The sequence below is a fragment of the Macrobrachium nipponense genome, chromosome 7, assembly GCF_015104395.2.
Source record: "Macrobrachium nipponense isolate FS-2020 chromosome 7, ASM1510439v2, whole genome shotgun sequence".
In the NCBI taxonomy this organism is placed as follows: Eukaryota; Metazoa; Arthropoda; class Malacostraca; order Decapoda; family Palaemonidae; genus Macrobrachium; species Macrobrachium nipponense.
This window is the reverse complement of record NC_061109.1, coordinates 14,921,656-14,939,609: the sequence shown is the minus strand read 5'-3', so window position 1 is coordinate 14,939,609 and position 17,954 is coordinate 14,921,656. Positions and strand designations below refer to the sequence as shown.

General features: G+C 35.8%; 2 protein-coding genes and 1 long non-coding RNA gene across 5 annotated transcripts in view; 1 reads left to right on the top strand and 2 right to left on the bottom strand.

Moving 5' to 3' along the window:
* The window catches only part of LOC135217269 (uncharacterized), a 33,053-nt gene extending 28,370 nt beyond the window's left edge, over positions 1 to 4,683 (bottom strand). Inside the window, exon 1 of the long non-coding RNA XR_010315093.1 lies at positions 4,081 to 4,683. This is a non-coding gene — a long non-coding RNA (uncharacterized LOC135217269). The remainder of the gene's footprint in view (positions 1 to 4,080) is intronic.
* The window catches only part of LOC135217296 (uncharacterized), a 317,399-nt gene that overhangs the window by 50,549 nt on the left and 248,896 nt on the right, over positions 1 to 17,954 (top strand). The window lies entirely within an intron of this gene.
* Positions 4,688 to 17,822, bottom strand: LOC135217544 (uncharacterized; the record flags this gene model as incomplete). Its single annotated transcript, XM_064253512.1, has 2 exons — positions 17,612 to 17,822; positions 4,688 to 4,816 (listed from the first exon to the last, which is right to left on the bottom strand). Coding segments are annotated over exons 1-2 (339 nt in total), but the record flags the coding sequence as incomplete, so codon positions are not given.

Genomic DNA, 17,954 nt, shown 5'->3' with positions numbered 1-17,954 from the left:
TCTTAGCAGAGTTTCTTCAAGCAAAAAAGACAAGGAAAGTGGATCAAGAGCTAATCAAGGGTTGAGATTTATATTCCTCGTGGACGTGGTTTCAATAAAAATGGACACCAACAGATTCCATTTACCTTTCGGTCACTTCGACGCGTCGATGCCTTATTCCAGTAATTGCCATTGCCTGTGTTAAGCCAGTGATCCACAATGCCATCATCGTTAAGCTTCTTGAAATGGCATATTTGTGCTGTGAGCATTACATTTTTTATTCCTTTCAAAATTTCTATAATGTTTGAATTAGGTGGGCTATTTTTAATTGGTTTATTTCTCAAAATATTATCATATTTGAATACTAAGTTCATATCAATAGTTTTTAAAATGAGTACAGCAGTAATGAAATTAGGATGAAATGATAAGCAGAGAATATTCTTAAGTTCTTTGTTCATACTGGTTAGATTGTTATGTCTTTCTTGCTTATTTTTAGAAAGTTCCAAAAAATATGGAGGGTACATAATGAATCTCCTATTGTTTCAATAATTTTCAATTCATCTTCTAAAAATTCAGGGCTACAAATTCTAAGAGCTCAGAAATACATGCTGGGAAATTGGCATTTTAATTTGTTTAGCATGGTTAAAGTGGAAAAACGGAATATATGATAATTGAAAGGATAGCTTCCTTTGTATAATCTTGCTTTGCAAATCTGAAATATTGTTCAATTTGTGCACCGCACCCTTAGTTCATTGTATAAGCCAAGGGGACCTCTCTACCACCATAGTTTGTTTGGGATCAATTTTCCCTGCCACCCTAAGATACTCTTCAGACATGGAGAGTAAATTAATTCATTATTTGAGGAATCTTAAAACCATAAGGAATTAGTGTATGTGGTGGGTTATTCTTACCTTTTGTTTTACCTCCTCCTTTTTGGACCCCCTCCCCTTTATGGTATGCTTGTATTGATGAATTGTATTTAATTGTGTAATTGTTTTATTTTAGAGGAATTTAAGAGTGAGAGTTTCATTAATTATTGTATTATTGAGGTTCAGGTGTTATTTCTGTCTGATAATCATGTATTAAAATTTTTTATTTCTATGAGTATTTTCTTGTCTCTCTTGAATTGACTTTGTACGCTGTGTTATTCCACAAATAGTTGACTTAATACTGTTTTCTTGATAAATACTATTTGATAAATGTTTAGTATGTAGTGTGGTGGTAAAACCAGCTATCACAATATATATATATATATATATATATATATATATATATATATATATATATATATATATATATATATGTATGTATACTATATAATATAATAACTATATAACTATATATATATATATATATTATATATATATATATATATATATATATAGTTACGAAGGGGAATTCTAATTACGAAAGCATCCAGATCGAGGGTGATTTGTAAGGTCAGAATCGATATGAACTTATAGCGTCTCTGTTGGCCGATTGGATAGCGTCACTGGCTGTCCTGATTTCGTCCCCGTCCACCTGGACGGTGGTTCGATCCCATGGGGGGACGAAATTGTTATCAACTTAAAAATTCCCCTTCGGTACATATATGAAAATATATCATTTGGGAGGTAAAGTGAATTTAGATATTAAAGGACATTTGTAGCTTGAATTGATATATAAATGGATCACGGTTCGATGTGATAATTATTCATATATATAGTTATATAGTTATATATATATATATATATATATATCTATATATATATATATATATATATATATATATATAGTTATACATATATATATATATAATATATATATATATATATATATATATATATACATATATGTATATATATATATATACTATATATATATATATATATATATATATATATATATATATATATATATATATATATATATATATATATATATATATAATAATTTGTTACTTATGCACACGTGACTTTCTATATTCTCAAATATTAGGTGACAAATAAAGTTTAGTATCGATTTCATGATACTTTGGGAAAAACTTACACAGCATGGAGTTAGATTTCATATATGCTGCTGCACCAGCCAGGACTTGAGCCACAGCCTTATTTAGAAGGAACGATAGACAGTGACTTTGATCACCTTTGCTATCAAGAGATAAAAAATTAAATTGCCTGTCGATTTCATGTTCAGTAATGAAAATTCATGTCGCCCCATCTCCACCATGAAGCGAATGATGGACTTTTGCATTGACTCAAAAAACAAAAGCAGTCTGAAATTAATAAAAACAGACTTCATGGACATATTGTATGATTTACATTATCACCTTTTTTTATGAAATAGCTTCACACGGTGTTAATACAAAGGGAAAATATTTCGTGCCAACCAACGACTGCCTATGACGCGCACAGGTTGAGGAACTCCTTTCCTGCAACATGAGAAAAAACATAACAGTCATAAAGAACAGTTAGTTCAATGTGAAAAATTAAGCTTTTTGTGTCCTTTTCACCCTTTAACATTTAGTTTGGCTTTCAGCTGTTGTAGTGAATAGGGCTAGACGCATCTGCTGATTCATCAAAAAAAAAAATTGAAAAGGGAATCATTTCTCATGGCTGGTTACCTATTCTTAAAAATACAGGAACCATAGCAAAATAATACTCAAGTGATTAATAAACGAACCAGAGACATGTAACTTATTGATGGAAGGCTGAACTACAAATTTCTTTTGCTAGACATCCTCTTTTAAGATACTTCTTTTCAGATTCATTTGATTCATAGATTCACCATGTTTCCTTCAAGCCTTTCAAGTTTTTTCATCTTCGTTTACTGAGTATGCTAACTCAAAATTTTCTTTAATATTTGGCTCTCTCTCGTAATGTACACTTGAAAATCAGCTGACGCAAATAACTCTGAAAATATAGTCATATGGACTAAAATAGTTACGATGGTTACTAGAATGGTTGATAAAACGTGTTTGAACACTAGGTTTCATGAGTCAAATAATTATTACTTCCAGGGATGATACCATAAAGAGTCAAAGGTACACAAATGGACGAATTAAATTGGTCATAAACAACTACTGTTTTATATCTTTCAGGAAGAAACCAGATAGGGATGATATGAAGAACAAGACACTAAACATAAAAGGTTTTGTGTGACAGCAGTATTGTGTTTGCCTGAACGTAGCAGTGTATCCAACAGTGGATTCATCATCCTGTTCATAAGTACCAGGGCTTTCATTTCGTGAATAACAAACCCAATCATGTAGTGAGTTGATACAGGTCAACGCCTTCAAAAATGTCATAAAGGAGATTTGCATTCCAAAACACTACAAGAAGTAGGGTAGAGTTATAAGAAGAATTAAGAATATACTGCCTTTGGGTCAATATGGCACCCCAACTAAAATATTGAGTCTGGTAGACTACATAGAAGAAGAATAAGAAAGAGTTATTGGTTTACTGTAAATATGAGCCTAGGGCAATGGAGTAGTTTATCTTCATGTCTTTTTACTATTTCTACGATTCAATAATTAATCAGGAAGGTCAGGAAAGGGGCATCTTCAGAGAGACATGAAAGGGGCCACGGATGGGTTGGGAGTTCTTAAAGTCTGCAGCTGGTGCAGTTTTGGCTGAAGAATGTGTTTGTAAGAAAAAAAAACTGAAAGTAATTTTAACAAGGGCGAGATTATATAGACAAAGGCAAACCAGGAAGATTGAGAAATTAACATTGGCATGGAGGATGGGAAAATACAGGGAATTGATTCATAAATATTTACGAGCAAATACAAAAGGTGTTGGTAGGATAACAGAAGAGACAAATCACAGAGCAGGTGGAACAAAGAGGGAAGCACGATTTTTCAAAATGTGTGGTAGAAAAGAGAAGTCTAATGGGTCAAAAGTTGGTTATTGGTTGCTCAGTTCTCACATTCACGGAAGAGGCGTTTCCTTGCATGTGGAATGGGGATAAAATGGTGGAAGCTAATATGACGGATGTGTGTGTGTGCGTGTGTGTGTGTGTGTGTATGTGTGTGTGTGTGTGTGTAGAGAGAGAGAGAGAGGTAAAGAGAGAATACATTATTTTCTATTGGGAGAGATGTGTTCATATACTAACTCAGCTCACCTTTTATCTTGATTGAAGAGGTGTTTCGAGGAAAATCCTAAATGAAGAGACAGTTGAGAGTATCTCTGGTGATCATCAGAAGTAGAGCGTTGCACTTCCAGAAGGACGTGAGCGATGGCGTCGCTTATGGCCTTTGCTGATTTTTACTCAATGATCTTACAACTTCTAACCTGGCATTCCATCTGAGTTTTTTTCATTCAGTCAGGAGTTATTAACACTGGAAATGAGAGGTGGGTGAACGGCAGATAAAAGGCCCCTTCGGATCCGAAAGTAAGTCGGGAACATAACTGCCACTTCCGTAGTAACTTTGCATGAATCATCTATGAGAAGAACAAGTAACTCAAAAGACTACTTACTTATAAATGTCATAACTTGACAACTATTTTTTTCCATTAGCTTCAACAGGTTAACAAGAATAGAAAAGGTGTTCTTGAATATACGTATTCTGCATGCATTCACGGGTACGAATATAGATGTGTCGGTTAAAACCAGCGACTGATAAAATCTGAACGACGAGTTTCCACATGAAAGACTCATGGCGATTGAGGGTTTCAGTCTGACGACGACTGTTGAGATGAGTAAGACGAAGGCAGCAATCTGGGTGACGAAGGCTGTAAAGCACCACTCCAGTAAGTCCGGCCAGCAGCAGAGCCAACACCACCAGCAGGCGGTTGGTGAAGCCTCGGAATTCCTCCTCTTGCTCAGCTGCTCTCTGCACAGCAGATGCTCTCGATTCCTTTGACAAGGAGAAACAGAAATATGTCAGGTATCAACATGCTTATTATCTAACACAAAGAATATATGTGACAGAATAAATTCCATTGGAAAATATATGGCTGTGATTTCAGATGGCAATTTCTTTTAATAGTGAGTGAGCGCCAGGCATAAGGATGATTCCAGCTGAGGGCAACAAAGCTTATTCTATTTTTATTGTCTGAGCATAGCCTTGAAAGCATTGCATAATGGATTTTTCAGATGACAGTACAAATTTTAATGCATTCTTCCTTAAAGTACGTATCATTAAGATCCCAATAAACTTGAAAATTTTTATTTGTACCAAATACAAGTGAAATGCTCCTCTAATATTGTGAATAAAATTGCTGTCTGATGACAAAGCCAGAAAAGCTGCACAAGTGATAAAAGACCAGATCATCCTGGCTCTCATTTTTATAGTTAGTTGCTGCTGTAGAGAAATTCAAGCTAAACAAAATTTCCACTGCATTCTGAAGGAGAGCCGTATCAAATAGTAGATTTCTGTTTGCTTTTATACAGGAAATGACTAAACTGATCTATGACTGTAAAACTCATGCACATATTTGGCTTTGAAAATTTGAAACATAATACAAGAAGCTCATTCAGAGGAAACTTAAGGTCAGATTCAAGGGTAAAATCAGGTATCAAGGTAATGTAGCCTAAAGAACTGCAGTGTACAAAACTCTGCAGCTACAAAAAATTGTCATTAAAATCTCTGCCAACCATCTGAAAGAAAAAATAAATAAAAAAGGATGGCATTAAAATTCCTTGGCCACACATCTTGATGAACTGAATTCTAAGAGCACCTGCTTATTAGGAAATCTTTGGCATTTTTTATCTGCTGAGTCTTTGAGACAAAAGATGGGGTACAGAAGCCGAATTTCAATTTCTAGTCTTTTGTTCAAGATTGTGTCTAGCTGTGAGTAAAGGACCTGAAATATCTGCCAAGCATATATTTCTCCTGTGGAGGGCTAAAGCACTTGGGTAATGTGATACCTATGAAAGTTCTCAAAATACTTAAACATGTCGCCTCTTGCTCCAAACTTGAGTAAAAGGAGACCCTTCTGTGTTTACAGACACAAAGGCGGAAGGAGAAATGCGGTACCATTTTACCCTCTATGCTACATCCTTGTATCCCTGTATTTCACTGACAGTATTGAGAGACTGCGTAGAGTATTGAGTATTGAGTAGAGAAGACTCATTATAGGGATCATTTTACAGTCACCAGTCCACATGGACAAGCTTCCGTAGACCAACCTATAATTCAGAATGGAACACTGTATTTAAATCTGTTTTTTCAGACATTCCTGGGTACCATGTAGGAAAAAGACAAGGTCTATTAGCCTCCAATCATTGACCTTGGGCCTGCAAATTGCGAAGGAAACTGTAATATGTAAAACCTTGCATGTTCATGGGCATAACTTTCTTATACAGTGGCCAATGATTGAGTGACAGAAGTGGTTCTAGTGTAATTACAAGTGATAATATCGCAATGGAAAGAGACATGGTTGGCTGGAAAAAAGAATGAACTCCACGAGGAAGAGATTATTTTAATTGTTGACCAAGTTTTCTATGCAAAAAAATGTTAGTATTACATGAAAGCATGACAATCCTGTGATTTTCATGAACTCTTTTCATACTCTGGGCAGATTGCTGCCAAGTATGGAATGAGAGATTTTACTGAAGAGTGAGGGATAATCCAGATAGTTTAATCATCTGTCAATAGCCTTCGTGTGCTTCATTGCTAACTGATGTGTTAAGTGCTGCTCAGACTGGCATGGTGAGAATTCCATTATTTGCAAAAAAAACATTATTTTACTGTTAAAGAACACCTTTTTGATGCCCTAAAGCTCATTTTGTCCATGGCAATGTGGAATTGGTACTTTAAAATACACTATTGCATATTATTTTGAACTGTTTCATGGAGTAACTCAATTCTCTGCTTAAGAATTAGGTGCAATTAGCATCTTTTTGGCCATGTATATTTAGAGTTTTGTGTAGCCAGAACAAAGTGATAACCACAGAAAAAACATTTACATAGTAGTTAGGCTTGAGAGTTTGGAATAATAGTCACAACATAAAGCTTGGCTTCTCTCGGTGTCGTAGAAACACAGATATTTTTTTTTATTTTTTTGCAATGTGTGCTTTATGATACAGGTAATGTAGATAATACTTTCTCTTCTTGCATAGTAGTTCTGACAAAAAGATACATCAAATATCAGACGACACCGCACCTAAAGATGCTGAGAATCCCTGATGGTGGGAGGACGTTCACCATTCCATAATCAATTGATAACAGTACCGCAATACCAAGGCATAACTTGTTATATTTGATAACAGTCGATTCCTTAATTTACTCTTATATTTGAGAAACTTTGTATTGAAATACGATAATTTCAAACAGAAGTTTAGCTTGCAGAAACGATTGTTCACTAATGGATATTAGTGAAATTTTAGTTTTAGGTATTTTTGAAAGTAATGTTTATTATGATTTTCTTAGAGGTTTTACATAATCTGCTTATATAAGGTATTCCCTGGCTACCAGAGTTGACAAGAATTACTTCACATCTAATTGCAGTAAAGGAGGCTTGTATCAGATTTAGCGACAATTGAAAGGCGAGATGTATCAACCAAAAAGCGAGAGACAGAGAGACAGAGTCTCAGTATGCTAGAATGACATAGTGAAGTTTTTCTTACTTCATTCACACAAAACAAAATATACAGTAATTGACATACAAGTTTAGTTCGTACTGAAGTGTTGTAATATTACGACGCGTCAATGTTTGAAGCCTTTCATCCTCACGGCTGGTAAGGCACACAGCCTCACCATGTCATTGCTAATATGCTTCTCTCCCTTCTGCTTCTCTGTTTCTTCTGCTTCGACATTTCCTTAAAGAAAAATGTCTCCACCTTCAGTCGTAGGTGGTCTTTTTCTGTTGCCGCCTTCCGGTCTTCCTTTTTGGTGGGTAACTAATGATGATGTCAAATAGTACCACCCTGTTTGTGTGGTAATTAATTTTATTACCTTCTTTGCTGGGCGTGATTACTGACGTCACTGGAAGTGTCTGAGTTCCAGTGGCAGGTCAAAGGTTAAGCTCTATCGTAAAGCAGTCGAATGCAATTTTTAATTGCCACAGGCACGATAAACACTTAAACCTGTCTGGGTTATTACAACAAAGACATCCGTTGCTTAACGCTTCTCTCTCTCTCTCTCTCTCCTCGTCTCTCTCCTCTCTCTCTCTCCTCATCTCTCTCTCTCTCTCTCTGTCTAACAGCGGATCTCTTTCTCTCTTTTTATATCTATGCTATTTCCCCAACCTAACATTGCATTGTATCTGAAATCATGAGTTCATCCCCCATGGAGTTGTCCTTCTTCAGAAGTTAAAATAATAACAATAATGATAAAAATAGTAATAGTGATAATAACAAGACTAGTAATCGTACATCTGTTCACCCACCAGTTTCGCTATTACAAACTCTTCCTCATCCCCGTCCTTCCGGGAACCCAGATGGTAAAAGTAACTATTCCAACCTTATGTTTGTCTTTCTAGACCGTGTTCACACATGGCGGTTGAATCCGCTCGGATGCAAAGTCAATGACAAAGCGCAGGGGTGTTCACATGCAACCGAGTGGGTTTGTTAACCACCGCAGCATCCGTGTGAATCGAGTCTCCCCTTTACTATTGTCTGATCATATGGACTGGGTGGATTTCCCTGCACCACATGTCAAAATGGAGACTAATTGCTTCAAGACCGACATTTTCTTTGATGAATTTGAAAAACTTCCAGCCATGTGGGACATGAATCAGAATGATTATTACAAAGTAGTAAAGGAAACGTGTTGAGAGGACATTCTTGAAATTATCTGCAATTCTAATAAAAACAAAGGGGAAATGTCAAAGTTAAGTTATGCACACTTTTTTTTATTGGATTTCTAAGTTTATACTTTTCACATTATATCAGTTTATCCTGCAGTTCAACTCTACCATCATGACTGAAATATACTGCAAATCGATCGCTTGCTGAAGTGGCAACAAGACAGGTTTATCAGTGGTGTTGAAATAGCATATGTTCATACCTATAGTCTATCTATAGGTACGAAGATGTGCTATTTCAATGGCACTGATAAACCTGTCTTCCTGCTTCCTCACCAAGTGATCAATTTGCAGTATATTTCAGTCATGATGGCAGAGTTGAAATGCAGGATAAAACTGATATAATGTGAAAAGTGTAAACTTAGAAATTTCGTAAGGGCACGAGATGCATATAGGTTAAAGGCATCTCGAGCCCTTTCAAAATTATGCAAAATGTGTTTTGCTTGTATCATATTCTCAACAAATAGCGTGTTAACGTCGATAGTCTGTGGATTAATTTGCCATTAATATATATGTGTATATATATATATTATATATATATATATATATATATATATATATATATATTTATATATATATACATATATATATATATATATATATATATATATATATATATATATATATATATATACATATATATATATGCTTAAAAAATCACAGTAGATGTACGTGACTTCATTAAATGCGCGAATACCACAGGAAAATTATAGGCAGAAATCCAAGCGCTTTTGTCTATACTAAGACATTGTCAAGGAACGAATGAAATACAGTTGGAAAGAAAGTTATCAGGACAAAAACATCAAGAATACCAGATAGTTAATTGTAAAAAGGGTAAAAATCAAAGACATAATCCAGGATTATCGGATATCACAGTCACAAACTTAAACGTAGATTTAACTCTAACAGAAACTACAACGTATCCGTATAGTCCAAAACATGTAAAAGTTGAATATATTAATTTTATTGCTTATATTTATCTACAACTTTTTTCATTATGAAGGCATTGAGCTTACATAAACCAAGACTTAAATTTAGAACATTTCCATTATTTGACTTGATGAAACAAGATTCAATTATATTCCTTTTAACTATGTCATTACATGGGATTAAGGCTCTTACTTGACTCCAGTTAATAGGATGATCTAAATCTCTCATATGTACGAATAATGCATTCGATATTTGTCTAGTTCTCACAGGATATTAGTGCTGTTTGAGTCATTGTGAAAGAGATTTACAGGCTTTGTCCGTAATATATAGACCGGCAGCCCGGACCATTGAGATACAACGAACGAGATACCGACTGTAACCCCTACCGGTATTTGGGAGTAGACTTGTAAACTGTGAAACTGACCGTCTGCCGAAAATATATGGGTGGCTTACTGAACAAGCACCACTAATTGCTCATTAGATTTTGGGTCTAGATCCAATATATGAGATACCAGATGAAACTATTATATAATATATCTGCAGACTCTACTGATTATAGAATGACCAGTGACAGACATTTTGGAGGGTGGGTTCCCCCTGACAGACGCACTGAAAAGGGGGGGTTAATTGGATCTAGATCCAACTTAGGAGATACCGAGTAAAATTTACACTACAATAGCACTGCACATCCTAGAATACTGTGGTGGTAATGACAGACGTTTTAGTGGGTGGTTACCCCCTGACAGACGCCCCACAACAAGTAGGGAGGGGGAGGCAGGATCTGCATCCAACATTGGAGATACCAAATAAATTTGTACTACAATTGCACTGCACATCCTAGAATGCTGTGATGGTAATGCCAGACATTTTAGAGGGTGGTTACCCCCTGACAGACACCCCACAACGAGTGGGGAGGGGGAGGGGGAGACAGGATCTGCATCTAACATGGAGATACCAAGTAAAATCTGTACTATTCAATAGTTCTGCACAAATCCTAGAGTACTGTGGTGGTAATACCAGACATTTTAGTGGGTAGTTACCCCCTGAGAGACACCCCACAACGAGTGGGGGAGAAGGGGGAAGGGGAGGGGAGACAGGATCTCCATCCAACATTATAGTACCAAGTAATATTTGTACTACAATAGCACTTGCACATCCTAGAATGCTGTGATGGTAATACCAGACATATTAGTGGGTGGTTACCCCCTGACCGACACCCCACAATGAGTGGGGAGGGGGAGGGGGAGACAGGAACTGCATCCAACATTGGAGATACCAAGTAAAATTTGTACTACAATAGCACTTCATATCCTAGAATGCTGTGATGGTAATGACAGGCATTTTAGTGGATGATTTTCCCCTGACAGACACACCCTAACAGGTGGGCAGGGGGAAGGGCAAGCCCTGATAATGAATGTCTAGATTAGTATAGTGGGCTACTATTGACCCGTATTATACATTATCGTGATATATTTAATAAATATTTTTATCCTTTCTATATCCTTTGTATTTATCTAATATGTTTCCCAACCTTTGACACTTTGAGGAACCCCTGAGACAATTTTCTTCATCCCAATGAACACCAATACACACACACACACACACACACACACACACACACCACACACACACACACACACATATATATATATATATATATATATATATATATATATATATATATATATATATATATATATATATATATAGCATTTACCTTTAGTAAAACAGAGGGAAAAAATCTCGCACGATATGTTACGATAAAATAGATTACAGGACTACGATTTCTCACGCCATGTTTAACGAAAATATACTTACTAATTAACAAATAATTAAATAAAACATGAATTCTTACGGAACACCTGGCGATCGTTCACGGAACCCTAAGGTTCCACGGAACCATGGTTGACGATGGCTGATCTAACACAAAAATAATTTATTTGTTTCATATAAATAACAGTCATCTGTAGGCCCATAATAATTTAGTCATATTATTATTTTGTCGAGCAAGCAACTGACTTCAACATGACTTTAAAGTTTACCATAGGATGACTCTAATACATATACTGTGTAATTGCCACGTGGTTCCTCAATTACCAGCAAAATTCTATAGACAGAACGTAGGAGCTCGAATTTATGAGACAATTTTTGATTTTGATGGTAGTAAGTAAATATTTTAATCTTTCTGTTATTTGCTATAACATCTATACATTCATAAAGATTACTTTTCAATGATAGCATAGTTTTCCTTATGGTTTAAAGGTTCTATAGCATTAAAATTATTAATTCAAGGCTTCTTGGTGTGGACTGGTAATCGTTTTTGTACCAAATGGTAGGGATGGGCAAGTTGGCTCAAAATAAATGGGGCAAGTTGGCACACGTTATTTGATACCAATAGTAAGCCTATTTATTTATATAATTTACGTTTTGTTTCTGGATTTTTGGAAGGATAATGAGATTAGTGTCCTATCATTTCCTCCACATTGTTCTCACAAGTTGCAGCCCCTGGATTTTAGTGTTTTTAGACATCTGAAGAAATGTGTTAACAGGGCATGTGATTCGTGGATGACCGGTAATCCAGGATCAAGTATGCCCATCTGTGAGATTCCTGGTAAAGTTTCCTCGGCTTTACCTCTAGTTGTCACTTATTCTGATGTTTTCAATTGGTTTAGGATTGATGGAATTTCAACTTTGAATTACAGACTGTTTCAAGATTTTGATTTTACGGGTGGTTATGTAACAGATTGAGAGATGTCCGAAAAGACACATGGGCTTCAGATCAGTCATCAGCGTGATACAGAGTTTAAGAACTGCTCTTGTTGATCCAGAAGAAAGCTCAGCTGAAGAAAGCCTGTGTTTGGTAAGCCAGGAGAAGTGTGGGTCCAGTGCAGGGCATGTAACATGTGGGAGCATGAAGACTATGACGAGGATTTATTTCACACCTGCCACAATTACAACTAGATGATGATCTGAAGTAATACTAATGCCTTATATTTTGTATTTTGGAAATTCAGAGGGTATTTTTGCTATTTGATTTAAATGCAATGCAGTAATTTTCTTTTAATTATCAATGTGCCAACTTACCCCATAATGTGTGCCAACTTACCACGTCGGGCAAGTGGCACGAAAAGTTATTTTTTTCTAAAGCTTATTGTTATCTTATGTTGAAAGCAAACAACAATTATTTTGCTGTATGATAAAGATGAATGTTAATATTTTTCAATGGTGGTAAGAATTTTGCAAAAAGTTTGTTTTATATTTGCAATAACCAAAATTGTAAAAAGTGTGCCAGCTAGCCCCGGTCTCCCCTACTCGCTTTAGCTTTGTTTACGATATGAAAATTAATGTAGCGGTGGTTGGAAGAATGACACTATAAAGTAGCATATAAGTTCTTATCATTATTAGAGTTATTGCTGTAAAATGTCTATGTACATAACATTTGTTAAATAGAGTTACGCACCCATTAAATAGATAGTAATACATATGTAATATATACGCTATAGTCAGGGTACAGATCATAATAATTGTTCTACAGCCTACTCGGTTAGTTTTATCGAAGCAGGACTACCTTCTTTTGGTTTCAACTGACTTTCATGCTAATGAAATCATGGATACATTTTTGTATTATCAGTTTTATGAATTAATATTGTTATTACTATAGTCGATTTTTTTTCGGCTGGTGTAAAATTCATCAGACATAATACACCTGGCTGAGGAAGGACACAGAGGATCTCTGTTTTTTAAACAATATCTCTACACACCAAGTTATTTCGAACATTTCCATTCTCTCAAGAAAATAATGAATAAATACAAGATCAAACTAGACCAAAAAATAAAAAAATAATAATAATCACCTTGCATTAATGTAAAGAAAACAAGAGAAATGAAAAATTAGTGCGATTGTCAAATTTTTCTATCGTGAATGTTTAATGAGTCAGTGTTTAGCGAATTGTTAGGGTTAGTGAGTATGCGTTTAGTGAATGTTTATGAGTAAGTGTTTGATGAATGTTTAGGGCTTAGTGACTGTTTAATGTGTCAGTATTCAGTGAATGTTTACTGAGTCTTTAGGGTTTAGTGAATGTTTTGTGAATGTTATTGAATGTTTATTGTGTAAGTATTCAGTGAATGTTTTGTCTTAAGGGTTTTAGTAAATGTTTTGTGAATGTTAAGTGAACGTTTAGTGAATGTCTTGTGAATGGTAGTGTTTAGTGAATATTTAGTGTGTAAGTATTCAGTGAGTGTTTAGGGTTTTAGTGAAAGTTTTGCGAATTTTAAGTGAACGTTTAGTGAATGTTAGTGTTTAGCAAATGTTTAGTATGTAAGTGTTCATTAAGTTTTAATTGAGTGGATGTTCATTCACTGTTTAGTATTTAGTAAGTATTTAGGGTTTGGTAATAATAATAATAATAAAGATTAAAAAAAGTAATAGTAATAAAATATAGTACTAAGAGCTGGACCGAGACCTTTCAATATGGCCTTCCGAAGTCACTCTCGGCAGGGATATCGCTACTCCAGTGATTGACGCCCTATGCCTTGCACACAGCTGACATATTTGCACACTCGGTTGTCAAATTTTTATTTTTAGACTTTTGGAGATGCATTATAAATCATATTAACAATGGTAAATGCATTGAACAGACGTGAGGATATAATATGATGTTAGTGCCTGTCTACTGGATATAATGAACAAATAAAGAAAAAAATATTAGTAGGGAGAAAATTAGCCGAATAATGGTCGTCAAAGCCAGCTTCGATAGAATGTATTGAAACACATTAAATAGGCTACCTGTGGTGCGTGCGGCGGGAAGTCAAGAGACAAACGCACTCGGCTGGCATTAAACATCAAACAGTGTATCATTTTAAAGTTTAGATTTTCTTCCCTGAAAATATATATGGTACCTGATACTTGGTGATAGTGTACAGATCAATTTGAGTGAGGCAACAGAAAATAAGTGGACTATTAGATAACTGACATGATATTATAGGCCAACTTAATTTGGGAGTCAGGAGCTCCAAGTTGTATGATCGTCAACTTCGGGAGGGGGAATAAAATGGGGGAAAATGTTTTAATCTTTATAGTTAGCTTATCCTGAACAATTCATTCACATTTCCGTTGCCAGTAATTATTTGTGTTGTGATACATCATCTCTTTGTGAATGTGCGGGTGTTAAAACGGCTCTTTTTGATGGGACTTTGGTCTTAATATCATCGAATTCCCATATCCGATAAAAATTTCATTTCATCCGCACGACCAACAGCAACTAAAGAACAATTCATTTATGGTAAGACACGTTGGGCTACGAACCTCGACATGGCTGCAGTGTCCTAACTATAGGCAAGAAAAGAAAATGACCAAAGACGCTATTAAAACGAGAATACTTATCTTACATTTCTTTTTTTAGAAGAACTGAGAGTGGCACCATATGACTGGTTTAATTATTGGCACCATATGACTGGCTTAATTATTCAAAAATGGCTCAGCACACATACTTGTAGCTGTTGCCAATTGTGACCCCCTCCCATTCAGATGAAATACTTTGCGTGAAGTAATAACTCCAAACCAAAGGATAGTGCTAATATATATATATATAGTATATATATATATATATATATATATATATATATATTATATATATATATATATATATATATATATATATATATATATATACTATATATATATAATATTAGCACTATCCTTTGGTTTGGAGTTATTACTTCACGCAAAGTATTTCATCTGAATGGGAGGGGGTCACAATTGGCAACAGCTACAAGTATGTGTGCTGAGCCATTTTTGAATAATTAAGCCAGTCATATGGTGCCAATAATTAAACCAGTCATATGGTGCCACTCTCAGTTCTTCTAAAAAAAGAAATGTAAGATAAGTATTCTCGTTTTAATAGCGTCTTTGGTCATTTATATATATATATATATATATATATATATATATATATATATATATACTATCTATATATATATATATATAGATGTATATATATATATATATATATATATATATATGTGTGTGTGTGTGTGTGTGTGTGTGTGTGTGTGTGTGTGTGTGAAACTATAGAAAGTAGACCAAGCCTAGGAAGTCTCACACATAGTATTTATAGATGTGATGGAATTAATGAAGTGAAATATTTCATACTTCAATAGGAATTTTAAAAAATAACTCCGGCAGTAATTCTTATCCTGAAACATCACAATATTTCTTGAATTTTTTGCCTTTTAAATTTTATCAGGCTCACGATTTTCAGATACTTACCATATTTCTAATATTAATATTGCCTATGATAGATTTTGAAATATTTCAAGGTGTCCCATCTCTCCCTTCCAATCGTAGGTTATGTCTGTGAAAGGGTAACCTCCCACTAAAATGCCTGTCATTACCATCACAGCATTCTAGGATATGAAGTGCTATTGTGGTAAAAATTTTACTTTATATCTCCAATGTTGGATGTAGATCCTGTCTCCCCCTCCCTCTCCCCCTCCCTTTCCCCTCCCTCTCCCCCTCCCTACTCGTTGTGAGGTGTCTGACAGACATTTTGAGGGTGGTTACCCACCCTCAAAATGTCTGTCATTACAACCACAGTACTCTAGGATGTGCAGTGCTATTGTAGTACAAATTTTACTTGGTATCTCCAATGTTGGATGCAGTTCCTGGCTCCCCCTTCCCCTCCCCCCCACTCGTTGTGGGGTGCCTGTCAGGGGGTAACTACCCACTAAAATATCTGTCATTACCACTGCAGTACTCTAGGAAGTGCAGTGCTATTGTAGTACAAATTTTACTTGGTACTATAATGTTGGATGGAGATCCTGTCTCCCCCTCCCCTTCCCCCTTCTCCCCCCACTCGTTGTGGGGTGTCTCTCAGGGGGTAACTACCCACTAAAATGTCTGGTATTACCACCACAGTACTCTAGGATGTGCAGAACTATTGTAGTACAGATTTTACTTGGTATCTCCATGTTAGATGCAGATCCTGTCTCCCCCTCCCCCTCCCCACTCGTTGTGGGGTGTCTGTCAGGGGGTAACCACCCTCTAAAATGTCTGGCATTACCATCACAGCATTCTAGGATGTGCAGTGCAATTGTAGTACAAATTTTACTTGGTATCTCCAATATTGGATGCAGATCCTGTCTCCCCCTCCCACTCGTTGTGGGGCGTCTGTCAGGGGGTAACCCACTAAAACGTCTGTCATTACCACCACAGTATTCTAGGATGTACAGTGCTATTGTAGAGTAAATTTTACTCGGTATCTCCTAAGTTGGATCTAGGTCCAAATTAACCCCCCTTTTCCCCTTTTCAGTGCTCGTCAGGGGGAAACCCACCCTCCAAAATGTCTGTCACTGGTCATTCTATAATCAGTAGAGTCTGCAGATATATTATATATTAGTTTCATCTGGTATCTCGTATATTGGATCTAGACCCAAAATCTAACGAGCAATTAGTGGTGCTTGTTCAGTAAGCCACCCATATATTTTCGGCAGACGGTCAGTTTCACAGTTTACAAGTCTACTCCTAAATACCGGTAGGGGTTACAGTCGGTATCTCGTTCGTTGTATCTCAACGGTCCGGGCTGCCGCTATAATACTTTATCACACTTTTTGCAAGGAATTTCATATATGCAGCCGGGAAGATCTTTAGGAGAATTTTTTTATAACTAAACTCTTGACATTAATATTACTGAAAACATTTATTTTCAAAAGCTTTAAAATTCTAGGAATTTCTAAAAACCTTTCATCATAGGGCAATTTTAGAATGTTATGCTTACTAAATTCAAGTTTGTCATTAGTTAAACAAAATGTAGATGTGGCATGGAAAAGAGCTAGAAAAACATTTTATTAAACTAATTCTCCTAAGATTTTCCCGGCTGCATGTATGAAATATATAACTGAGAAAGCTTTAAACAGAATGTTGATGTTACCATAAACTTTGCATTCATCTTTTGAATTGTTTCCTTTCCTCTTACCCGCCGTATTGGTGCATAGTCGTATTGGTGGGGTTGGCCTGGTTTATGGTTTCCTCTACAGGCAGGATGATCACAGGGTTTGGTTTCTTTGAGTTGTTGCAGGAGCTCACTCCATTTGTCCTTTGTTGCGTTAGAGGCGGTATGTTGTGCTTGAGCAGCCTTCTTTGCTGCTTCCCGCCACGCCAATCCACGCCTCCTAACTAAACGCATTCCACCTGTGAGAGAAGAAAATAAGGATACATTGCACCAGAAGGCTATTTGTACTTTGGGTACTTTGGACCTCTGATAATGAAATGGAAAACTACACTATACTCTTACTGAAACAATAATTATAGGAGGAAGT